The sequence below is a fragment of the Cnephaeus nilssonii genome (assembly GCF_951640355.1).
Source record: "Cnephaeus nilssonii genome assembly, chromosome: 9".
NCBI lineage: Eukaryota > Metazoa > Chordata > Mammalia > Chiroptera > Vespertilionidae > Cnephaeus > Cnephaeus nilssonii.
Genome location: NC_137080.1, coordinates 18,310,077 through 18,335,261, shown reverse-complemented (window position 1 = coordinate 18,335,261; position 25,185 = coordinate 18,310,077). Strand labels below are relative to the sequence as shown.

At 37.3% G+C, this 25,185-nt stretch overlaps 1 protein-coding gene across 3 annotated transcripts in view; it reads left to right on the top strand.

The window, feature by feature from the left end:
• Window positions 1-25,185, top strand: part of PTPRK (protein tyrosine phosphatase receptor type K) — a 479,445-nt gene that overhangs the window by 412,895 nt on the left and 41,365 nt on the right. For 2 of the 3 annotated variants that reach the window (XM_079780717.1, XM_079780719.1), the window contains exon 14: window positions 23,660-23,798. In XM_079780717.1, the coding sequence (XP_079636843.1) occupies window positions 23,660-23,798 (139 nt within the window). The remainder of the gene's footprint in view (window positions 1-23,659; window positions 23,799-25,185) is intronic. The other variant, XM_079780718.1, reaches the window with a different exon arrangement.

The window sequence follows — 25,185 nt, the reverse complement described above, 5'->3', positions numbered from 1 at the left end:
AACAGAAGGTGCTTAGTGTCAGCCCAGCTAACACCCAAGGTCCATCGGCCTTCTGCGTTCCTTGGTGCACTGACAGTATTGACAAGCGGTGACTTTCCGCAGCATAATTCTAACCTAACTTTAAATCTGAATTCTTAGCTCACTGAAGACTTAGGAAATTGGCACATTGGGGAGCAGAGGAGTTATGATGTTAGAGAGAAATCCCATTTTGACATCTTAACCTGAAATTGGAAACCATTGAAGCATCACATCAACCAAAAATGTTTTGACATGAAATTGCACAAGAATATTTAATGAACATAATGTTGAATAGTCAATGAATATATATTATAGAATTAATGTAATTTTTGTTGAACAAGAATATTTAATTAATATAATTTTGTTGAACACTGAGAAAATAAAAATAAATAGGATGTGGCTCATGTGCAAAAGGAGTTATGAACAGTGAGAGAGCCTAACAACAGATGAGCTGATAATTTTGATACAGAGGACTCAGACATAAAACAGAATTCCATACAAAATGAACCTGAGATCAGCTGGTGGGAAGGACCAGGGGCATAGGGAACAGAATGAGCAAAGGTGTGTAGACATGAAACTTAATGAAATGTTCAGGGAAGCATACATAGAGAAATTAGTGAGAAGTTGGGCTAACAGATATATTGATGCATGGTTATGGGAAAACTGTAAGACTTTGGATTAAACTTTATCTTAAAGAGCAAGCAAGGGCCAGCTATCAACAGTGGTTTAGGGTTTCATTTTTCTCCTCTGTTTTAAAAATGGGTAAAACAATATAGTAACATATAAAGTATTTTGAAACAATATCCTAAAACAACTATTATAATTTTTGCTTTTTTATTTTTCATATCAAATGCTTGCATAAATATTTGCCATACTTCCAGCAATTGTAGTTATTTGTAGTTATTACTATATATCATGAGCTTTTTCCATATTATGTTTTCACTTTAAATGGCTAGATACTGTTATAAATAACGTATTTACTTGAATTTACATTTTTCTTTTCCTTAAAGTTTTGTAGGCTATTAAACAGAGCAGTAGTTTGGTTTTAGTAAAACCACACGTGATAGCTGCAGGTGGGTAGAGATGAGTGGAGTAAACTAATGAGTAGCCAGGAAATAATTTTCTGTTTATGAAATAAACACACAATTTTGTCTAGTAGGAAGCATGCTTTTAAAGGAAATGATATATTCACTCCTCTAAGAAATGATGAATGAGTGAAAATACGTATCACATCATGGTAGGTATTTTCTTCTCTTGCTAGTGAAAGCGTTTTAGCTATATACATGAATGGGGCTAGACAAGTAATTATAAATCTCCAGGTAATTGGTGAGGTCTATTAAGCACCCACTGTGAAATATATGTCAAGCCTGGAAAAAAAGTGAACTGTCTTTTTCTTTTGTGGCACTAAAGTTAATATATATTTTTTGTTTAATGTCTGTCTCCCCTTCTAGTCTTCAGGTTCCATAAGTGCAGAGCTGGGGTCAGACTTGAATCTCCCCTCAGCAGCTATCACAGCAGGTGCTCAAAAAATATTTGTTAAATGAACTGACAAAAACAGAATGAATGAACGAAATGGGGCATTGGTTAGAGTGTTGGGTCAGCCACAGTTTCAGTCTGAGGGTATGTCTATGTGTTGCAATGGAAAAGAAAAGAACATAAAATGAGTAAGAACCTCCTCTTCCATTACTGAATCCTTTCCTATTCCATTTTTAAAACTATAAGAAAGGATTTTTATGAGACACACTATACAAAAAAGTATGCTTATAATATTTTTCAAAATTATGTAGTCCTGCCAAAGTATATAATGTGATGTATTATTTTTTTACTCCCTAATATTAAGTTAAAATTAATATTAACTGAATATTAGTTCCTGCTATGTGCCAAGCACTTTCAGGTTCTTTAAATATGTATTCTGTAATCTTCAAGACACACCTAGAAAGCAGGAATTATTTATCCCTTTTTAGAGTTCAGAAAACTGGGCCTCAAAAGAGCAGAATAATTGCCCCAGATTACACAGCAATTTCCTGACTCAGATTTTTCCTGCTGCCAGTCTGATATGTAAAACGATGTTTTTACAGATTACAAAATACCTCTGACCCTTGGGCTGTTGTTGCAATAGCCAAACAAACCTGCAGACTTACCCTAAGCTATTTAGAAGAGATATTTTATAAAAATCCAAGCTGGACATATAAGATTTTCATCATAATAGAAAATTACATATGTAGATGAAATTTTCATGGACCATAAACTTCTGGAGAGCTACAGATGTCATTGCTTTATCAACTTTGTCCCTCCAAAATGTCTCATGTCAATTTTTAGTTGCTTTTTTTTTCATTTTTAAATATATTTTTTATTGTTGCCAGTATTACAGATAGCTAGTTGGTATTTTTAAGTAGATTATAGGCTTTAGATATATCATGCTTAGTAATTTATTCAATGCATGAATAAATTATATATCATGCATTGAATAAATTATATATATATATATATATATATATATATATATATATATATACTTTTTTCACTTAAAAATATATATATACACACTTTTTTCACTAACAAAGAACTTAAGTCTTTTGTACACGTTCAAAATTTTCAAATAGACATGTTCTTGGTCCTTTGGTTCTTGGACTTAAAAAATAACCTTTTGGGTAAACACTTATCCTGTTTATCCAAACTTAGAATAGGACTAAACCATGAGTTTTGCTTTCCTTGGCTTCTTCCATAATACCTGACTATCATGGCCCTTTTCTTCCTTCCTTCCTTCCTTCCTTTCTTCCTTCCTTCCTTCCTTCCTTCCTTCCTTCCACACTTTCTTAGTGTGTTTTGCTAGCTGTTACTCCTCCTTTAGAGCTTCTCAGGACTTGGATCTTCTGGTCTTATATTTGCTCTGTGATATTTCACCATAGCTGCAACCATGTTCTGTACCAGGATGGCTTGCAGACCTGTTTCTCTTCTCTCAGATAGCTCTCCCGAGTTCAAGTCCTATAACTGCTATACGGTGTCTTGTTCTCCGTGGCATGTCAGACTCGAAACCTACCTGATCTTACCCCCACCCCATTTTAGTGTTCTTTGTCTCAGTTTATATTCTTGCCATTTACTGAGTAGCTCTTCTCCCTTCCTACCATCCCCTGTCTGGCCAGTCGTGAGCACTATTGATTTCACTGTCCAGACTTCTAACTCTCTCTGCTCTTCCCCATTTCTAAAGCCACATTTACCACGGCAGCTGGTCCTCCCACCTCTGCCTTTGCCATCTTCCTACTGATGCTCCATATGATAGCCAGAGGGAGCATTTAAAAATGCAAATCCAATTGTGCCACGTTTAAAATGCTGTTGTAATATCCAAAGGCTCTTAATACACTTTAAAATCAACAGTTCAGTCTGCAAAGCCCTGCATTATCTGATTGTAACCTGACTTTCAAGTATGGCCTGGAGGCACTTCGCACTCCTGAGCCACTAAGCGGTCTTTAATTAGTTGTTGCAAGTAGGCCTCTGAAACTGTCTGAAACCCTTACCTCCAATGTTGCCTTCACTTTTAACTACTACTCAGGACTTGGATTTGGGCCCCCTTTCCTTACTTGGACTTCAGCTGTAAGATTTCACCATGGCTGCACTCACATTCTATACTAGGATGGCCTGCAAACCTGTTTGTCTCATTTCAGACCTGTTTTCAGATTTACAGCCCAAAGACTGCGATAGGTACTCATTCAGCATCTTTCTCAAAAGCACACACCCTTTAGGCCTCACCATAATGACACTTTCCTCACTCCCCAAAGTAGATTAGAGTCTTCTCTTTTGTGTCTCATAATATCCTATTTTTTATGTCAGAGGATTGATCAAAATTAGTTGTAAAATTTTGTTTACTGTCTTTTTCATCCCCTCTAAGCTGGGTATATCCCTCACATCTACCCAGTACCTGTCATAGTAAAAGCACTCATTATTTGTTCAACAAAGAAATCTATTCTTCTTGGCTTGGACAAAATAAACTTATCTCTGATCTATATTTTGAAATATAATAAAAACAAGACATACTATTTGAATATATACTTTAAAATAGTTTAGTTTTCCAAAGAAATGCTATTATTTAAAAGACTAAAGCATATGCTGTAAAGTACTATTTTCACAGTTATTTTTCCTCTTTGAAAGAAGAATTTTCACTCTAGGAAGTTGTTTAAAATAGTAATTTCAGGTATAAAGCTTGTCCCTCTTCAGGAATTCAGACTCTTAAAAAATAAATCTGTATTGTGTTTTATAACTATTTTTCAACCAGGAATTAGAAGAGGTAATCTCTCTCCTTTATAATTTGAAGGGAAGCAAAGTCAAAGAATCAGAAATACTTTGCCCACAGTAAAGAAAAAGCTTAATTAATTGAACAGTTATTGAGGCTCAGCTATGTGGAAGTCGAAGCAAGATGTTAATGGCTGGGGATCAGGGCAGAGAGCATCAATTCTGAGGAAGACAGCCTTTGCTTTTAAGGAGCTTACAGTGTAGTAAGGACAATCTACATATATTTAACTAAGTATAAAATAATGAATAATCAAGACTATTATTTTTAAAAGACCATGAGATTCTGACATATGAAGGGAAAATATATTCTCAGTGCAAGTGGTGAAAGCTTCATGGAAAAGATAGATTTGAGGTAGACATTGAAAGAAATAGGAGATTAGACTTTCAGAAGAGCAGTGGGGAGTGGGAGCAGGACAGCGGCCCCATTAAAGGTTGAAGATGCAAATAAGCTTGGAACACGTGAAGAGGGAAGAGGAACTGGGGGCTTGGGTGTCTGTAGTTATAGTAAGCGCTTTGTGAAAATAACATTGGATTACAGGAATGATTCTCATCCCTTTTCCAAATGTAGCCCTTCAGCTGTTGAGAAGCAGTTATTATGACAGGATTGTGTTGTCTTACTTGATTTAAAAGAAAGATCATGCTAGTAAAATGCAAAAAATAAAAGTAAATCGTTTAAGCAAATTGCAGAGCTTTCTTCAACTACTATGTGTATGAGTATGTAAAGAATGAGGAAAGGGTCTGTTAGCAATAAAAATAAGTAAAAGTGGGAATGAAGAGTAGATTTGGCTACAAAATCTGTCACCTGTGTCAAATGAGACTGTCTTCTGTTGTCCTTGCCACTCAATATCATCACTTTGGCCTCTCTCTCTCTCTTGATTACCTAAAGCATGCACCTTGACAAAATATTACTTAAAACAAGTTGGAAGGCACATAGATTTTAGTAAGCTGAATAATGATCACCCAAACATATCAAATCCTAATCCTTGGAACCTGTACATGTTACTTCATAACAAAGGAGAGTATTTGCAAATGTGAATAAGTCAAGAATCTTGACTTAGGGAGATTATCCTGGATTAACTAGGTGAGCCTTAAATCCAATCATATGTATTTTTTTAAATATATTTTTATTGATTTCAGAAAGGAAGGGAAAGGGGATAGAGATAGAAACATCAATGATGAGAGAGAATCATTGATCAGCTGCCTCCTGCACGCCCCACACTGGGGATCGAGCCTGCAACCCGGGCATGTGCCCTGACCGGGAATCTAACCAGGACCTCCTGGTTCACAGGTCACTGCTCAACCACTTAGCCACTCCAGCTGGGCAATCAGTCACATGTGTTTTATAAGAGAGAGGCAGAGGAAGATTTGCCCTGCAAAGGACCAGAAGGCAATGTGACTACAGAGGCATTGTGTGGAGTGAGATGACCCCAGTCAGGGCATGCTAACAGACACCAGAAGCAGGAAGATTCAAGGGCCCGATGCTCTGAGGTGGAGCTGTTTAGTGAGCATTTTATCTTATTCGAGCAATGAGAGAAGCAGGGTTTTCTAATCTACAAACCATTGATTTTCATCTAATTTGTTTACTTGTTCCTCCTCTATAAGTCTATCTCCTTTGAGGTTCAGCTTAAATAACTTTGATATTACAAAAGTTGGAGAAAACAATCTTTTGGAATCAGAGACTTTGGAATATGAATTCATAGAAACTAATGAAGAAAAAGGAAACTTGGCCTCATAGAGAGAAGATGTCTTAATGCAAATTTTTGTTGTCAGCCAAGTTCATACATGCAGAATGCATAAGTCTGTTTCACTGTTGGGGATTTGGAAATAGCGTGAGATAATCTAATTTAAAAGGATTGGCAAATTTCTTTAGCTTTGTAGAATTTATTCCACCCAAGTCAAAGATTTACTTATTATACTGAAAAATAAACTAACACTGTGTGTGACCTTAGTTGAAATGGAAATATTGCCATTTACATTTTTTATATTCATTTTATTGGTACATATTAATGAACTGCAGAAATATGGTGGTAATGCTGCAAAGTCTACTAATAAATTCTGGGAATCCCCATGGATTGGTTAAAATGTAATTCTGGGTTTGTACACTAAGAAAATATTAAATTATTACTTTTCGTATTTGATACTTTACGTTTATTATAAATATGAACATATAATAGGGGACTATTAATTTTTTTCTTAAAATATTCACAGTGAACAGGAGGATTCATAATATCAGGGTTTGCTGATGCCATAGCAACATAATCTTATATTGAGAACATCATCTGTTACAATGCAAGAAGTAGAAGTCATGTGCTCAGAATAGACGCTCAGTTGCTAAGTACATGGTGATGTGATAGGATGAGATTGGTCCAGATGTTTACACAGCTCTTACAGGGAATTATTTTAGGTGTGTTCTTGTGGGTTGAAATGTTTTGTGCTTAAAGGATCTGTTTACTGTTATTACTGTGCTTACTGTTATTACTTAGAATATTTGAACTTCAGGAGCATACTAAATGCCTGTTTTGGGGAAAAAAAATGGTGGACAGAGACTAAAATCTGTGCATTATGTAATTGTCCTAATGATGTGCTATACCATATTTGTCAAAATAAGAGGTCAAATAGTTCTGTTTTAAAATATACTAGATGAGAGTTTGTTTCTTTGTTTTTATCACATTTTTAAAAATACTTCCCAACAGAGTTTTAATGGGAAACCATAGCAAAATATTGAACATGCAAACTTGCGGGGTGCAAATTCTTTGGTGAAGATAATATGAAGAGAAGTGTATTAGTCAGGGTCCTGCAGAAAAACAGAATCAGCTGGAGATACGGATACAATTTATTTTTTTAAAGGGTTCACAAGATTATGTAGGCTGAGAAATCCCATCACTATTGTCTGTAAACTGGGACCCAGGAAGCCAGGCCAGTGGCTCCTGTTTGAGTCCACAGGCCTGAGAAACAGGAAAATTGATGGTGTAAATTCAGTGTCTCAGCTCAACAGTCAGGTAGAGAGAAGGACTCCTCCCTTACTCAACCTTTTTGTTCTAGTGGGGCCCTCTGTGCATTTGGACGTGTCCCACAAAGTTTGGGGAGGACCGTCTGCTTTGCTCTGTCTACTGATTCAAATGCTAATCTCATCTGAAAACATCCTCACAGACACATCTAGAATAATGTTTAACCAGATATCCAGGCATCCATGCCCCAGTCAGAGTTGAGACATAAAATTAACTCCCACAGGTAGTAAGGGAAAGGTGGCCACACCAGGTTTAAGGCCTAAGGAGAGCAGAGAATGTTCAAGGGGCTGAAACCGTGAATCTAGCTTTCAGAGGTTTGATGGATCACATTTGACTTTAGGAAGATTTCATGAAGTCAAGGTCAGAAGTTAGTACACGGAGGGAAAGACTCCATACAGAACAGCTGAGTGAGTCTGAGGTCGACAGGTACACTCTGAAGAGAGGTATTGGTTTCCACATCCACGTTTAGGTTGCACAAATTCCCAAGAGAGTGTTACCTCTGATCTCAGATAGAGGCTCTCCACCCTTCTCCCAGTTCTTAGTTGGAACACTGTGAGAGCTGGGCACCCTCTCTGTTCCTATCCGGAAGTGGCTCTCTTCTTAGCCATGCAGAACAATCAAAATGTTTATTCTTACTGTGATGTGCTGCCTACAGTTCCCTGTAAATTCTCTGGTAAATCCTAGTAGTTCTCAGAGATTGGTTAAAATGTAGTTCTAGTTTTATACAGTATGAAAATATTATCACTTCTAAAACTTGAGGCTAAACTTGTGCCTTTCTTACATTGAAAGTATATAATAGGGGACTATTAGTCTTATACTTTTTTCTTAAAAATGTTGTTGGGAAATAAGAGAAGTTCGGTATTTTTCTAAATATATTTTTATTGATTTCAGAGAGGAAGGGAGAGGGAGAGAGAGATAGAAACATCAGTGATGAGAGGGAATCACTGATCGGCTGCCTCATGCACACCCCACACTGGAGATTGAGCCAGCAACCCTGGGCATGTGCCCTGACCAGGAACCGTGACCTCCTTCCTGGTTCATCCGTCAACGCTCAACCACTGAGCCACACCAGCCGTGGCAAGTTTATTATTCTTAGAGCAGAAAACTGTACAGAGGATGATATTTTATAATGTAAGTTTTTAATCTCTGTGTCAGAGCAGGGATATCAAGTAGCCAAGGTTGGGCAGGTCCAGGACCTGATCTACCAGTGATGTGTACACTCTGTAAGAGAGCACAGTTTTCCTTTAAAAAGGTTGGCTTTCTATGCCCTCAATATATGAAAACATATTAGGTTTGAGGAAATTGAAAAAAAATTTATTCTCATAAAATCTAATGCTCAGTGAAGCCCATGAGAAAGCAAGTTTCACATGGATGTTAATGGAAGAGGAATTTATTAGCTTCGTCCAGGGTCCAGGAAACGTGGGTCTGGCAGCCGAGCTCTGGGTTCTGGTGACGATGCTGGGAGATAGTGCCTCGGAGATCTTTTCAGGATAAATGCAGGCTTTCTTTTTTTCTCCAGGAGCTAGGAGTTTTTGACAGCAGCAGGACTCAGTTGCAGTGAGGTGCTCAGAAAGTAGTTGTAAGGAATTCCAAACAGTAAGTGGAAGAAGTGTGTGAACATTGAGTTCACTGAGCATGGAGGTAATTGAAAAAACAAATATGCTTAAGGTCAAAGGAAAATGAAGGCACTTGTTTGAAAGCTTCTTTGAATTAGATAGTCAGAGAGAAAAAAAGTAAGAGACCAAAAGTTGGGATGGCAAAAAGAGAAAACAACGTAAAAAAAAACAAAAACAAAACACACACACACACACACACACACACACACACACACACACACAACAGTGTGCTTTAAAAATTGGTCCCAGTGGAATCTGAAGCAGGGATAAAGGAGAACAGGATACTGCTGAGAATATGAGGGCACCAAAGGCACCACTCAGGGATGGCTCTCTTCTGGCTTTTAGAATAGTACGCAGCAGGCTAAGTAGCCTATTTGCATTTATACTGTAAAACTCTTATTTTTCAGACAGCAGCGTCCAGATTGTCAGTGGTTCAATCTCTAACATACCTGAAGAATTTGGAGATCAGATATCTCCTAAATCCCTACCCCTGCTAGAAAGTGGAGATGCTGGTGTATGCCCACAAAGAAGAAAGCTGTGAAAAATACTGGGAACAAACCTTCATGAGCTTTCTTTTAGATTATCTCTCTTAATCCTGAGCATATGTGTAAAAGAATATTGTTGTGCCATTTTACACAGATGAAGAAACTAGAGACTGCCTTCATAGTGTTCAGAGGAACCAGGTTAAAAAAAATGATTTTGAGTTCCAGTTTTTCCACGATGATTTAGTATAAAGTCTGAGTCTATATAATCAGTGAATGGAGTCCTCAGAAACTCTTGCTCCTCCTAGGATTCCAGCCAACCTCTATTAAGCCATGATTTAGTACAGATTTTAAAAGAAGAAGAAGAAGAAGAACCAATAAGGCATAGGAATTTAGAAGAGAGTTTGAAGGGCTGGACATTTCATTGAAGAGATGACTACTTCCTATTGAAAGGATCCTGTTTAGACAAGGATGAGGGCTTTGAGTGTAACAAAAAGTTCATTATCCAGAAGTGGACAAAATGTAGTCAGTTAAAGTATCTTGGATATAAATGTTTGCTGGATATTTTAAAAAGTAGAAACTGTGAAATATAGCCAGTACTTAGATAATTTTAGACTACCAAGAACCGTTTTTAAAACGTGGTTCCTATTTCTTCACTCAAGGCCAAAAGATATTTTAGGATTAAAAACCAATCTCAAATCTTAAAACATTTATTAATCATTTAGACTTTATATTCAATCCTCGTGGAAAAGCTGGAACTCAAAATCATTTTTTAATCTGGTTCGTCTGAACAATATTAAGGCGGTCTCTAATTTAGTAAATAAACGCCTGTGAAAATTGCAGTGCCACCTCTATTAATATGATTTAGACCATGTTGTGTGTTCTCCTGAGATATGCCAGATGAATGAATTATCCAAGCCTTGGTGGAAAATGACCTGCTGAAAATGAAAGTAGAATCATATCTAAAAGCAGCTAATCTTAACCCCTCATTTTACAAATAAGGAAAATGAAACTAGGTTATAAGGTACTATTTTAGATCATATCACATTCTTATAACTTGAGCATGATTAAAGGTTTTGTTTGGTTTATATTTCTTTCTCTAGTATATCAAGTTATACTATATTCAAGTGTGCGTGTGCGTGTGCGTGTGTGTGTATGGGTGGTTTCCATTTGTTTTTAGAATAGCATCTTTGGATGACTTGCCCAGATCTGGCATCCTGAGTTCTGTGCCAATAAAAATGTCAAGTGCACTTGCCTTTTAATTACATGCAGTGCCTGGATTTTAATATTCCAGATTTTTCCCTGAAGAAGAGAATTTCCTGATTCTGTAGCTTATGAAAAAAAGCCACTGGCATTATTATGAAGTTTTTTTCTCCCTAATAGTTCCAGATATCCACATTTATCAGTTCATAAGCATTTCACACTAAGGTTAAGATTTAGTTTGTAGCCTACTTTGCTATAAACACTGGGTGTGGATATATGATCCAGCATCGTTTAACTTACTCCTTTTATTTCTCGGTAATCTTCAGCTCAGTCTGTTTTACTCTTAAATTAGGTCATTACTACTTGAATGTCCCATATAAAAACCAGCACATAGAAGATGTGAAGTTCCTTATTATTTAGACTTTCCACTTTGGCATCAAAGCGGGCCAGCTCATTATTCCCCAGTTTTATGGCATTATATTATTTGTCTTATTTTTTACTTCCCCGGTTAATTTTTAATTTTACTTTTTTTATTCTCTGATCTCCTTTATTATTTGAGGTTAAAAAAACTTTTTAATCACTAATACAGCTCCATCGTCTCTGAACTCTCCTTAATGCTAGTACATAGACAGACAATCAGAGCATTGTGTTATGGCTATGATGCACTCCCCCGTCTCAGTAAAAAGCCATACCATCCACTTCCATGTTTTCTTCAGAGGGGTCTATACTCACACTTGACTCTAAAGAGGGTACCATTGTAATGGGTCGTTTCCTTGTGCATCATCTCCTTTACAACGCAAAATGGAAACTGCCTGAAAGCAGAGATTTTTGTGTCTTGTCCAGTAGTGATGCTTCAGAGCCTATAAATGTGCCAGGCACGTGCCTGGGGCAACAAGTAATGTATTTATTAATGAAAGGATGAAGCCCCTGCCTTCTTTGTGGGTTTAAGGTGGAGTATGGAATTTATATTTTCCTTTTAAAAAAATAGTTTATAACATCCTCGAAGAAGCTACCAGATTTTATCCACCTATCTATCCACCCACTTCTGCTTTTTTGCTAGAAAGGATTTGGTGTGACTGAAAATTTACTTCTTTATGTTAGGTGGTGATCGGGATTGACACCTATCTTCTCTCTCTCTCTCTTCCCCCCTTCTTCCCTCTCTTTTCCCCACTGCCCCCCGCCATGTCTCTTTCTGAGTAGACAGTGATAAAAATATTCCCAGTCACATTTCTCTCAGGCAAAAATGCCAGATGGGAGTCAGGAAGCATGGGCTATATTTTTAATTGTGTTAATAACTAATACTGTGACATGATAAAGACATTTACCTCCTCTGAGTTTCTTCTTTATCTAAAAAACACAGTTGAACTTTGATGTTGAATGATTTTTAAGAAATGTTGTAAGATGTTAACAGACCAGATACAATTTAGGAACCCTAGTTGTGCTTCTTTTTAGTTATATTCTATTCATAAGTATAGTTATTTAAATACTTATTAATATCCTATTAATAAGTATAGTTATTTAAATACTTATCTCTGAAGGAAGAGCATTTGTTCATCTTTCTGGTTTTTAGCCAATTACAGTCTTTTGTACCCCTGAGGTATACAGCAAATATGTGATAAGTGATGAAGAGTAACATTAATATCTCTAATTAGACTTCTCTCTATTTGATACTGTTTATTTGAACTCATTATCTGGTTTAGAAATCTAGATATGGAAAGAGAATTTTATCTGAATTTAATTACATGTATACTAATATTTACTGGGGCCTTATTATATATCAGATATTGTCCTAAGCACTCTATGTATTTTAACCCATTTAATCTTAACACCAACCTAGAAGGTAGGTATCTTTATCATTTCTACTTACCAATAAGAAAACTGAGGAGCATAGCGGTTAAACAATGTAAGGTCACCTAGAAGTGGCAAAGCTGGAACTCAAATCCCATGTCTATGGTTTTATTATAACAAAGTATTTAATGCCACATGATTAGAGTGGTTCCTAGTAGTATATTTTCTACATATGTTGACATTCTTTTCCCATTGTTGCTATTCTGTAGAACAGAATTTTTCTCAAAGCATAATTTTAGATTTTACAAATCAGTTAACTCTGGACTTCATATCTTCTGTTTCAAAAATGTTAAAGCTGTGAGCAGTATGTTATAGTTAATATATGCTTTTATTTATGTAACATTGACAAATGATGAACATTTTTTATTTGTCACTTATCTGTTAGACTAAACTGTTGGCCCCTATGTAAATCATTGGACATAAATAGATGAATGAGATTATAGCTCTGCCTTCAATTAACTCCCAAACTGGTGTATGTTGCAGACTTATTGAAAAATATTTACAGCACAATTTTACATGTTGTTTATGGAAAAATAATTAACCGGTGCTTTAGAAGCGAGAGAGTATTTAAGGATGAGTTCTGGGGGGAAATATAAACATAAAATCCCATGACCTGACTTCTCCTTTTGGAAGCCTGACAGATTAGGAGCTCTGAGAAACTCTGCAGAACAATCCTGCCTGGGGAGGACATGCCTTTCGATACATCACTGTGCCCGAAGCACCTAGGGGGAGTCTCTATTCTGCCTCTCCCAGCCTCCACCCCCAAAAGGTGTAGTGGACTGGAGCTGAGAAATGGAATAGACAGAAGGAGGGATTGGCAGTTTCTGAAGGGAGATGCTGAAGATGCATCAAAAGGCTCGTCGTAAGGGGATCCTGTGTAGAGGTGGTCCTCTTGAAGGTTGCAGAGGTAGGCTGGGTCCTGTGGTACCTTGTGGTTATTGGCAGAAGCTGATGCAAGTTCTTTTTTAGATGAAAGCATGATCAATTTAGGCCGGCAGGGTTCCCACAGTCTAGCATAAAGCAATTAACTCTCAAAGGTCACCAAGCGTTCCTGCAAATAACTCCTTGAAGGGCTGCAGGTATTTAGATTGTCAGGCACAGAATATTCAGAGAAACAACGTGCAAATCATGAAGATTAAAAAGATGCTCTCAGTAGTAACTCAACAAAGTGTTATTTGCAAAGAATCAAATGGAACTTTTTGGGAAGAAACAACGGGATTGTTCAAATTTTAAAAATAACTCTTGGGATGGATTGCATAGCAGCTTTGACAGAAGTAAAGAGATGATTTCTCTCTGGACTTTAATCTGAAGAAGTTACCCACAGGAACATGTAAAGGTGCACCAAGATGCACAAGAAGGGGAGAGGCATGGGAACATGACTATCATATATTACAACATAGTACAGAGCTATAGTAACTAAAACCATTTTATATCAGCATAATACATACATTGCCTCGTGGAAATAATGGATAATCTGCAAACTGAATCCATGCATTTATGTAATTTGGATACAGGACAGAAGTGTTTAGAAGATCATGGATCAATTCAAATATTGTCCATAGATAATTGGATATATATGTGGGAAGGGGGTGCTGTAATATCTTCCTGTTGTATATCCAATTCAGAAAGCAATTCAAGATGGATCCAGGATTACATATGAAATGCACAGTTTTAATGCTTTTATAGAAAAAGAAAGTCATTGTTATTATGAATTCAAGTAATTGATATATTTGACTTCATTAACCTGAAGATGTGCTAGTCATCAAGATACCTTAAATACCTGAAAGCAAAGCTACCCAGTAGAAGGCATTACAGCACATATAACTGACAAAGGATTATTATTATCTTTATTATTATTATCCTTATTGCTGTATAGAAATATATAGCAATATTGTTGTATCTTAAGTAAGTATCTCAAAAGATAATTTCAGTAATCAAAAGCATGTTAGGTATCATTTTCTACCACTAAATTATTAAAAATGTCTAAGTGTGATAATACAAAGTGCTAAGATGTCATTTAAGTGGAGTTCACATACCCTACTGGGTAGCGATTTGGCATTATCTTGTAAAGTTGACTGTTTGCAATGATATGATAGTTGCTGTCAAATCTACTGGAAAGGACTCATGGAGCCACAGTTTGCCAAACCCTGAAATAGACCAAGGAGTATTTGAGTATTTGGGGAATGGTTGAAGCTTGCAAATGATTAGGGTATAAGATACCCTAAATAAATTGTTGAAAAGGTTGATTAGAGCCTCGTTTGGAAAAGTCTTATATGTTATACCATGAACTTTCGCCTTTTCTTTTGAATGGGAAGCAGTTAAAGGAGTCACTGAATCACATTTGCATTTTAGGAAGCTCATTCTGGAGGCCTATATGGGAAGCAGAATGTCTTAGTGAAAAAGTTGACTGGGTCTTGATCTAGGGCAGCAAGAAGATGAAATGGAGAATTAAAAACAGATTTCAGACATTACTTAGCAGATAGACTCAACTGTGTTTAAGAAGCAGGAGAACACACTAAGGCTCTGTTTTGCCCATTTGAATAAATCTAACTAAATGAAAAGCTTAATAAAAAGTTCACGTTAAATACTAGTAGAATATTTGCCTTTCATTAAGTTACTAGCTTTTTTAACCTTTAAATACGTCCGTGAAATGTGATAGTTATTTTATTGTCTTTGCTAAAAGTATTTTTATCATTTCTTCAGGATTTTAAAAATTGTATCATTATTGTTGAAAGTATTACAGATGTCCCGTTTTTCTCCCCACTGACTCACTTTGCCCCCCCCCACCTTCATAGCACTATTGTCTATGTCCATGGGTTATGCATATCCTATATAATAAAGGGCTAATATGCAAATAGACCAAATGGTGGAACGACTGGTCGCTATGACGCACACTGACCACCAGGGGTAGATGCTCAATGCAGGAGCTTCCCTCTGGTGGTCAGTGCACTCCCACAGGGGGAGCGCTGCTCAGCCAGAAGCCAGGCTGATGGCTGGCGAGCACAACAGTGGTGGCGGGAGCCTCTTCCGCCATAGCAGCGCTAAGGATCTCCCAAGGGTTCCCAGACTGCGAGAGGGCGCAGGCCGGGCTGAGGGACCACCCCCACACCACCACCACCGAGTGCATGAATTTCATGCACCAGTCCTCTAGTATGAATATAAGTTCTTTGGTTAACCTCTACCCCCTCCAGCCCCTACCTTTCTTTTGAGATTTGTTAGTCGGGATTTTATGTAAGTTTTGAACTGTGAGAGATAGAAACATCAATCATGAGAGAGAATCATAGATTGGCTGCCCTCTGCACACCCCTGCCAGGGAGATCAAGCCCACCACCCAGGCACATGCCCTCAGGGAATCCAACCATGAGCTCCTGGTTCATAGGAGCTAAACCACTGAGCCACTGCAGCTGGGCTGAACTGTGGTTTTAAAACCAAAACAAATTGAAAGAATCTGAGACTACAAAAAAAGTGCCTTAAACAGTATGAAATTAATTTTAAGTATTGTAATATTAATCTTTAGTTCAAAATATGTATACACTTCTGCTCTATTGTTTTTCTACATCATAAACTTGTAGGTAATATTTATATCTTTATTAAAAAAGAGTAAACTAAGTTCTAGTTACTATTTAAACAATATATGTGACATGTAACTTTTCATTTTCACCATATAAAACTCTAATAGAACCTGTTTTTTATTGTCAGCAATATAAGACTAGACAAGTTTCATAAGATAGTATGACATGATAAAGCAAAATGACTTCAAAGGACCATTGAGCTAAATAATACATGCTTCAAGATGCCCGTAGGCTAGATGTCCAGTGTGACAGACTATTTAATTAATAACATGTACTTTACAAAACTCATTATTATATATTTATAGAAGAGACTACTAAAAATTATTTTAAACTGTTCTCAGTAATGTCACTGCCCCTGTTCATAATTTTTTTATTTTTTAGATGATAGCTAACACCTCCGCCAGGGACAGCAGCATCTACTACTACTTCTGCTACCAGTGTTTTGCAGTTTATAAAAACGTTTCCCATCATTATGTCACTTAACATTCCTAAAAGGTACATAATATAGGCACTGCTATTATTTTTATTTTACAGGTGAAATATTAACTAAGCAATGGAAACTTGCTCATTGTCACACAGTGAAAAAGAGAAGGAACTAAGAATTAAAACAGTGTCTTGCTGATACTGAATCTCCTATACTTTCCATGATGCTGGAATTTCACTGCACTTTGGTTTGAGGGTATATGGTGGCAGATGGTGGAAGCAGTTAGCCTTAGGAAAGAATGGCTATCACAGGGGCTTGAAAATTCTAGAGACAATTCAGAAATGTATGTATCACGTTCATCTTAGGCCAACATCCAAAATAAGCTGTGCGTCTCACTTTCTATATGGCAGTACATTCCACCATAGGCAGCCTTAGTGTCATTCTTTCATTTATTTAAGCAATACTTTTTGCACTGTTGCTCCTTTCCAGGTCTACTGGAAATACAATGGCAAGCAAACCAAACATGGTCCCTGTTTTCCTGGGCTTTATCGGAACAGCAGGGGGAAGCCATTGGAGGGCTCTAATCAGTGGAGTGGCATGATATGGTTGAAACCTTAGAAATTGAGTTTTGATGTTTAATAGGCAGAGAGAGCAGTCAGGGAGATAAGACAGGTAGGCGGCTGCTGTATAATCTGGGTGCGATATTGAGTTAAGGTAGTAGCAGTGGAGATGGAAAAAGTAGAGACGAGATATTTAGGAAGTAGTAGTACTTTGTACCTAATTGTATGAAAAAGAAACGTGACCACATATCTCTATGTGCCCAAGACAATTCCAGTGTTTGCTTTTTGTCCTATCATAAATATTGAGTTTCCCCTTTCACTTTCAAAAGCATCCCAATTTGGATGACATATGTTAATCCTGGAGGTAAGGAGAAAGAAGAGAATTCAAGAATGAGGCCCAGATTTCTGGCTTGTACAACAGGAGTAGTTGTGCCATTCTGTGGATAGTTGTGCCGTTAACCGAAAGGGGATACTCTAGAGGAGGAACTGGTGTGAGGGTAAGATTATGAGTTCAGATTTGGAAATGGTGTATTTAAGGTGACTGAGTTATATTGGAGTGAAGACATATCACAAGAGTGAGGTGAATTCATGGGTCGAGAGTTGAGTTTAGAGCCCTGGTCATTGATTAGAGATATATTGATTTAAGAGGGATCAGCATGGATGGCAACTGAAGTGATTAAAGTGGGTGAAGTCACCAAACCAGAAAGAATGGAAAACAGTGTCAAGAGGTCCAGGTCCCTAAGGAACTCAAGGCAGCACCTATTTTCAATGAGGGGCTCACTTAAGAGATCTGGAAAGGAGAGACCAGAGTCATAAGAAAACTGGGAGATGGCCAAGTAATGGGAGCCCCAGGAACAGAGTATTGCAAGAAGGAAGGAGTGGATCGCAATGTCAAATGCGATCAAGCGGTTGCATAAAACGAGATGAGAAAAGTGCACATTGAACTCAGTAACTAGTAAGTTATTAGACACATTGGTGATGGTGGGTTGGTGGCGTTGGGGGACATAATCCCAATTATAGGATCTTAAGTAATGACTAGAAGCCCGGTGCACGAAATTCGTGCATGGCAGGGGGTTGTCCCTCAGCCCAGCCTGTACCCTCTCCAATCTGGGACTCCTGGAGGGATGTCCAACTGCCCGTTTAGGCCCGATCCTGGTGGGATCGGGCCTAAACGGGCAGTCGGACATCCCTCTCACAATCCAGGACTGCTGGCTCCCAACTGCTTGCCTGCCTGCCTTCCTGATTGCCCCTAACCGCTTCTGCCTGCCAGCCTGATCACCCCCTATCCACTCCCCTGCCAGCCTGGTTGATGCTTAACTGCTCCCCTGCCAGCCTGTTTGCCCCCAACTTCCCTCCTCTGCCAGCCTGGTCACCCCTAACTGCCCTCTCCTGCAGGGTTGATCACCTCCAACTGCCCTCCCTTGCAAGCCTGGTCCCTCTCAACTGCTCTCCCTTGCAGGCCTGGTCCCTCACAACTGCCCTCCCTTGCAGGCCGGGTGCCTCCCAACTGCCCTCTCCTGCTGGCCATCTTGTGTCCACATGGGGGCAGGATCTTTGACCACATGGGGGCAGCTATATTGTGTGTTGCAGTGATGATCAATCTGCATATTACTCTTTTATTAGATAGGATAGAGGCCTGGTACAGGGGTGGGGGCCAGCTGGTTTGCCCTGAAGGGTGTCACAGATAAGGGTGGGGGTTCCCTTGGGGTGTGGGGCGGCCTGAGCGAGGGGCCTGTGGTGGTTTGCAGGCCAGCCACGCCCCCTGGTGACCCAAGCAGAGGCCCTGGTATCTGGAATTTATTTTCCTTCTACAATTGAAACTTTGTAGCCTGGAGTGGAGCCAAGCCTGGGGCTCCGGCAGCCATTTCTGTGGCAGTTAATTCACCTTCTACAATTGAAACTTTGTAGCCTTAATCGGGTGGGCCCGGCCAGGGTGTGCGGAAAGCTTTGCTTCCTCTGTTGCCGCCGGCAACCCTGGCCTGCTCTCTCAAGCTCCATTCTGCCGCCATTTGTTTGAATTTGTTTACCTTTTATAATTGAAACTTTGTAGCTTGAATGGAGGCTCAGGCCTGCAACGGCTATGGAAAGCTTGGCTTCCTCTGTTACCTAGGAAACCTTGCTCTCTGTGGCTGTAGCCATCTTGGATTGGGGTTAATTTGCATACTCGCCCTGATTGGCTGGTGGGCGTGGCTTATGTAGCGGAGTGATAGCTAATTTGCATATTACCATTTTATTAGAGAGGATTGGTAAGTGAGTGTTAACAGTTTTTCAGAATTAATTATAACTGGGAAGGAAAGAGCATTAGTGAGACACCTGGAGGATTTGCGGAATTGACAGGATGATGGTGTCTCTAAAGCTGCTGTGAGAACACCTCATATATTGTCTCTGATATCCATCATAAAAGTGGAAAATGGTCTTGTATGATTGCAGCTGTTAAATAATTTTACTTCTTAAGTACATTTTGAGGTGTTTGTGTAGTTTTTGTTACCTAAATGTTTTAGGTAAATTACTTTTAAGTAGTGGGAAGAAGAACACAATTTATAAAGTTGCTTTAACCACTTTTACACCCCCCCAAAAAGCATCTCATAAATTTACTCAATAAAAAACAGAGTATTGCCTTAGTTTGTTTTTTCCCCCTCACTGTCCAAAGAATTATGCTGCTCTTGGCTTCAGAACACTGGGACGCTGAATATTCTCTGACAGATGAAAAGGTAAAGATTTATGGCAAAGGAAAGCATTTCTGAAAAAGGTGCTCTACATTGCCTTTGTGTATGTGCATAAATTATACACAGGGCTCAAGGGTGCAGTCACTATAATAGCTTTTTGCTATTTTTTTTTTTAAGAAAACAGAATATGCTTACTTAGGGGCTACTGCTTGTGTTTCTATTAATGAATCTTCTAAGCTTGAATGGTTTTAAATAGGATATTTATACTCCTTGGTTCTATTAGGCCAAGAACTCAGGAAAATATGTGTGATTAAAGTGTCTAAAGTAATAAATTTATGCAGACATTAATTAAAATACTCTTTAATAGTCGTAGCAGTAATAATAATATATTTCGTAGCTAAAGACTTTGATGAGGATTCACAATCAAGGGAAAACAGACACCAAACCATGTGTTTGTAGAAAGTTTCATTAGCCTTCACATTCAAGTTTAATACTGATATTAAAGCATCGATGAGTAACTCTTTGCACAAGAGTTGTGATCATGACACATAAGCACCCTTACCCAACCCAAATGAATGAACTGGGTGTTTTATTTATTTTTTTTAACCATTTGATAAGTATTAATTGAAATCCAGTGTTTAACCAAGACATATGGATTATGACTTTATTTAATTTTTTTGTTGTTTTGTTAATCCTCACCTGAGGATATTTTTCCATTAATTTTTAGAAAGTGGAAGGGAGGGAGAGAGACAGAAAAAGAAACATCAGTGTGAGAGAGACACATCGATTGGTTGCCTCCTGCACATGCCTCGACCAGGACCAGGGATCAAACCTGCAACCGAGGTATGTGCCCTTGACTGGAATTGAACCCAGCATCCTTCAGTTGATGCTCTATCCACTGAGCCAAACCAACTAGGGCCAGAGTATGACTTTAAAGTAATAACACTATTTTGCATAATAGATTATGAAAGTCTTATGCCCTGAATACAGTGTCAAGGTTATCAGTATCATTTTACTTTTAGGTTTGGTTTTTCATCCCTAGAAATATTTTTAGATTAATTCATTAGCAAATCTATATTATTTAATAAGACTTTAAAAAATATTTTTCATCCTTTGAATTTGAAAGTGTTTACCAATCATCACCTTCATGTCAGTTTGGTTACTTAATCGCTAAACCAAGCTAATATTAAGGTTGGGTGTTCATACTTCATGATGATAGTTTATGTTTGCACCTGTAAGTATTATGAAGGTTGTTTGCTTCTAGTGAGGTTTACTAGTTCTGAAGATTCCTATGAAAACATGCTACTTACATAATAATATCTTTAGAAATGTATCCCATAGCACCATGAGTTTTACTGAACTACGATGGCCTATTAAAAATGTATTTACCTCATAGAACAAGAACTGATCTTTTAAAGAGTGTCAGAAACATTTAATTCTGTGAATATGCCAAGAAATCACAAAGGGAATATTATCATTACTCTCTGAAAGCCACATTTAACATAGGACCTGATGGGAATAAGCTTTAGTTAGTGAATAATGAGGATTTGTGGCCTACACTGAGGTTTTTTCTAGGAATTTCTATATCAAACATTCAGTCTCCCTTTCTATTTGAAGTGATAACTGTATCGAACCAATCCATTTTGAGAATTACCTGCAATATTCTTTTTAGCTTCACATGCAACTTTAAAATATACTTCCTCTCTTCATTATGTGTGTGTGTTTTCATTTATTTTTATTGACTTTATTAGGGTGACATTGGTTGATAAAATTATATATGTTTCAGGTGTACAGTTCTATAATACATAATCTCTGTATTTCTAAAGTTGCTCTTGGGAAAAGAGATCTCCAGTATATTGAATACATGTGTGATGAATTGAACTGTAATGCGTAGCTTGAAATGTGCTAAACACTGAACTACCTACCTCTCTTCCTAATTAATGAGACTGGAAATCCCATGAAGCCCTCATGTGTGCAAAGTGTGAAGTTGGAAACTTGCTGACTAGAAGAAACAAGCTGAAGACTCGCTTTTCCTATCTGAGAATAATAGTTACCCAATACTGGTCCCTGTGATGCTTTATCCGATCCAGTTGAAATAAGATAAATTAAGACAGTGATACTGAATTGTTTTTGCAAAGTTGACCATTCTCTCTAAACTTTTTTTTCAAACTGTTTCATTTTAAATTACCATTTTATGAAATTTAAATTACCATTATGAAATGTATGAAATATAAGTATTCAATGCATTAGTTCATTTTTCCTACCTGAAAAAAATAGAAAAGTTAGCAGACTTGTGTCAGTCCCCTTCTGAGTGAAACTGGCTGGTTGGTAAACTGGAGCAGATAGTTAGATGTGCTGAACTCGGGGTAAAAGTGGGGCGGGGGGGGGGGGGGTAAATAGGCCAGGACAAAGGCGCTAAAGAAGAAAGGACAGCCTATAACTGATTTGGCTCAGTGGATGGAGCATTGGCCTGCGGACTGAAAGGTCCTGGGTTCGATTCCAGTCAAGGGCACGTGCCTGGGTTGAGGGCTCGATCCCCAGTGCGGGGCATGAAGAAGGCAGCCGATCAATGATTCTCTCTCATCATTGATGTTTCTATCTTTCCCTCCCCCTTCCTCTCTGAAATCAATAGAAATATATTTATTTTTCAAAAAAAGAAGAAGAAAGGACAGTGTTCTAGAAAAAGTGGATTATTTAAAAAGGGGAATTGGAAAATTATTCATTGGAAAGCACTGAGGTTAGATTTATTTGTTTGTTTGTTCATTTAGCCATTATCCTTGACACTGTGATGAGGGCTTTAAGGCAGTTTCCCCGATGCGCTGAACTCTAAGAATCCCCTGCGCTCTAGTCACACACATTGTTATCAGGAGAGTCGTGGATGGAAACACTGAAGACTGCTGGTTTGGATGATAGATGTTAGGTTTTTCTCTGTTCTTGAGCAATTGGTCATCTATGGTCATCTCTCTAAGCCTCAATTTTTATATGTAAAATGTACATAAAAATAGGTAAATAAGGTAAAAGGAAAATGTCTTCAGAGGTTTACTGGAGCTTGTAAATTAATTAAAGATTATATATTTTTTAAAATATATTTTATTGATTTTTTACAGAGGAAGGGAGAGGGATAGATAGTTAGAAACATCGATGAGAGAGAAACATCGATCAGCTGCCTCTTGCACACCCCCTACCGGGGATGTGCCCGCAACCAAGGTACTTGCCCTTGACTGGAATCGAACCTGGGACCCTTCAGTCCACAGGCCGATGCTCTATTCACTGAGCCAAACCGGTCATGGCAAGATTATAATTTTAATATGTGTGTATATAGGGGATGGTGGTGGCTTCCAGAAAGAAAGGAAGTGAAGTTCTAAAAAAAAATTTTTTTTAAGATTTATCTGTTCAGATTTCTGTTTTCCAAGTTTATTATCTTGGTTTTATTTGTTAGGAGAATGTGAAATATTTCTTGATGTACCTGTTTTACTTTTCTTATTCTTTTTGTGCCCCAAACCAACTATCCGTTTCAAATTTTATACAGCACATTATAAACTCACACCTTCAGCAGGTAGACGAGGCACTTATTTAATTTAACCACTTGTGTCCCAGACAAGTGCCACCGACTCTACCTTAAAGGGCCAAGCACAGCACCCTGCACTTGAGTGGAGAGAGTTTGCTAAATAAATCTTTTAAATCTGACCCTGTCTCACTTTTAAGGACATTTGGAGAAAAATCGTTTGCCATTCCCTTTGACAATTATGTCTAGATTTTGGTTTTATTTTTTGTGTTAACCCCCATTCAGAAAGCTCTCCCCTTAGCTTGACCCTAAATCTCTCATGCTGTATAGTTTAGCACCCTTCTGTATTTATATTTTCGGGTTATTTTCATTCAAGCAAATGAAACAAGTCACCTTTTTGTAAGAGTTGTGCAATTTCCTTTCTATGATAATTAGCTTTTTTTAGTAACTTATTTTTTTGGTTCATTTAGCAGCAGCAACAGAAGAACCAGAAGTGATTCCAGACCCAGCAAAGCAGACAGACAGAGTGGTGAAAATAGCAGGAATTAGTGCCGGAATTTTGGTGTTCATCCTCCTCCTCCTAGTTGTCGTATTAATTGTAAAAAAGAGGTAAGGCCACTCACTTATTTATGTCACTAGATTTCAAATATCTTTTTGTTTCCTTGACCTTTTAAAATTAGAGAATTGAATTTAGAAGAATTGCATTTTAACCATGTCAGCATGAGTCTATTTCTCATACTTCTAAAATAAATGTGTATTGGTTCTTTGCAGTTTAATTTCAGATATAAATATCTACGTTTTGTCACATTAACATTGATATTAATGTGTGAATTAAAATTTTTCAAATGCAAAGATACTTGAGATGTTAATTTATCTTGTACTTCTAGTGTTATTTATTAAGAATGATGAAATAAGGATTTATCATAATGCTTAGGTTATGGTCTATGAATTATTTTATACTCTATTTTTCTACATATTGGCTATAAATAAGGTATGAGAAGAATATAAATATTATTTGTGAAGTTGTGTATGAAATATTCACTTACTGTTTTAGCACTTTAATATGAAAAGTCAACTTTTTAAAAATTGATCATTAGTCTTTTATATTGTATCAACTAATATCTTCTGCAATTATTTGAAGATATTAGGACCCATTAGGATTTAAAATGAACTCTAGTCTGTAGATTAAAGTCTACTCCTGCTGAAAAACATTTCAAAGTATACAGTTTTTATAACTTGAACTTTTTTTTATTTTCTTATATGTCATTTGTTAGGCATTGTCTCAGAAACTAATACAAATCCCCAATTCTTCCAATCATATGTTTTAGATAATTCTACAATTGGGAAGGACTTTAAAAACATCTTAACATGCAGAATATAGCCCTAAAATAGTGTTGTATATAAAAGTGTTTGTAATTTATAAATTATATTAAATAATATAATAAATGATGTTGATAACATAAGTCATATAATATTCTATGATGATTAGTATTTTGTACTCAAAATAGATCATTACCAATATAGATATGATTCATACTACATGTTTAATAATTCCATCAGAGTTTATTTTAATGTATTGCCTCTTTACAATTATTCCCTGGAGATATATATGTTGGAGAAGACACATCTGCATTAGAAACATTAGGTATGCATTATAGTGTTTTGTGTTAAATTAGCTACATACGTGCTTTCCCCAATAGTGCTTTCTCTTTTTGCTGTTGTCTACCTATGTGGTTGGAATATACATCATATTTGAGTCAGAAAGATTTACGTATTTTAGTAATACAAATTTGCCAGTTAAGATCAATACAATTTTTTAATATAACCTCCAGATCATATGTCTCTAGGGTAAATTTATACTTGGAGGGTTAACTACACTAAACAGTTTAGAGAGTTAATTCAACTTTGCTCCTCAATTAACATTATTCCAGTCACTTCAGATTGGACATGGGAGCAAGAAAATAGCTTCTGATTATGTCCTCACTTAGTTAAAATT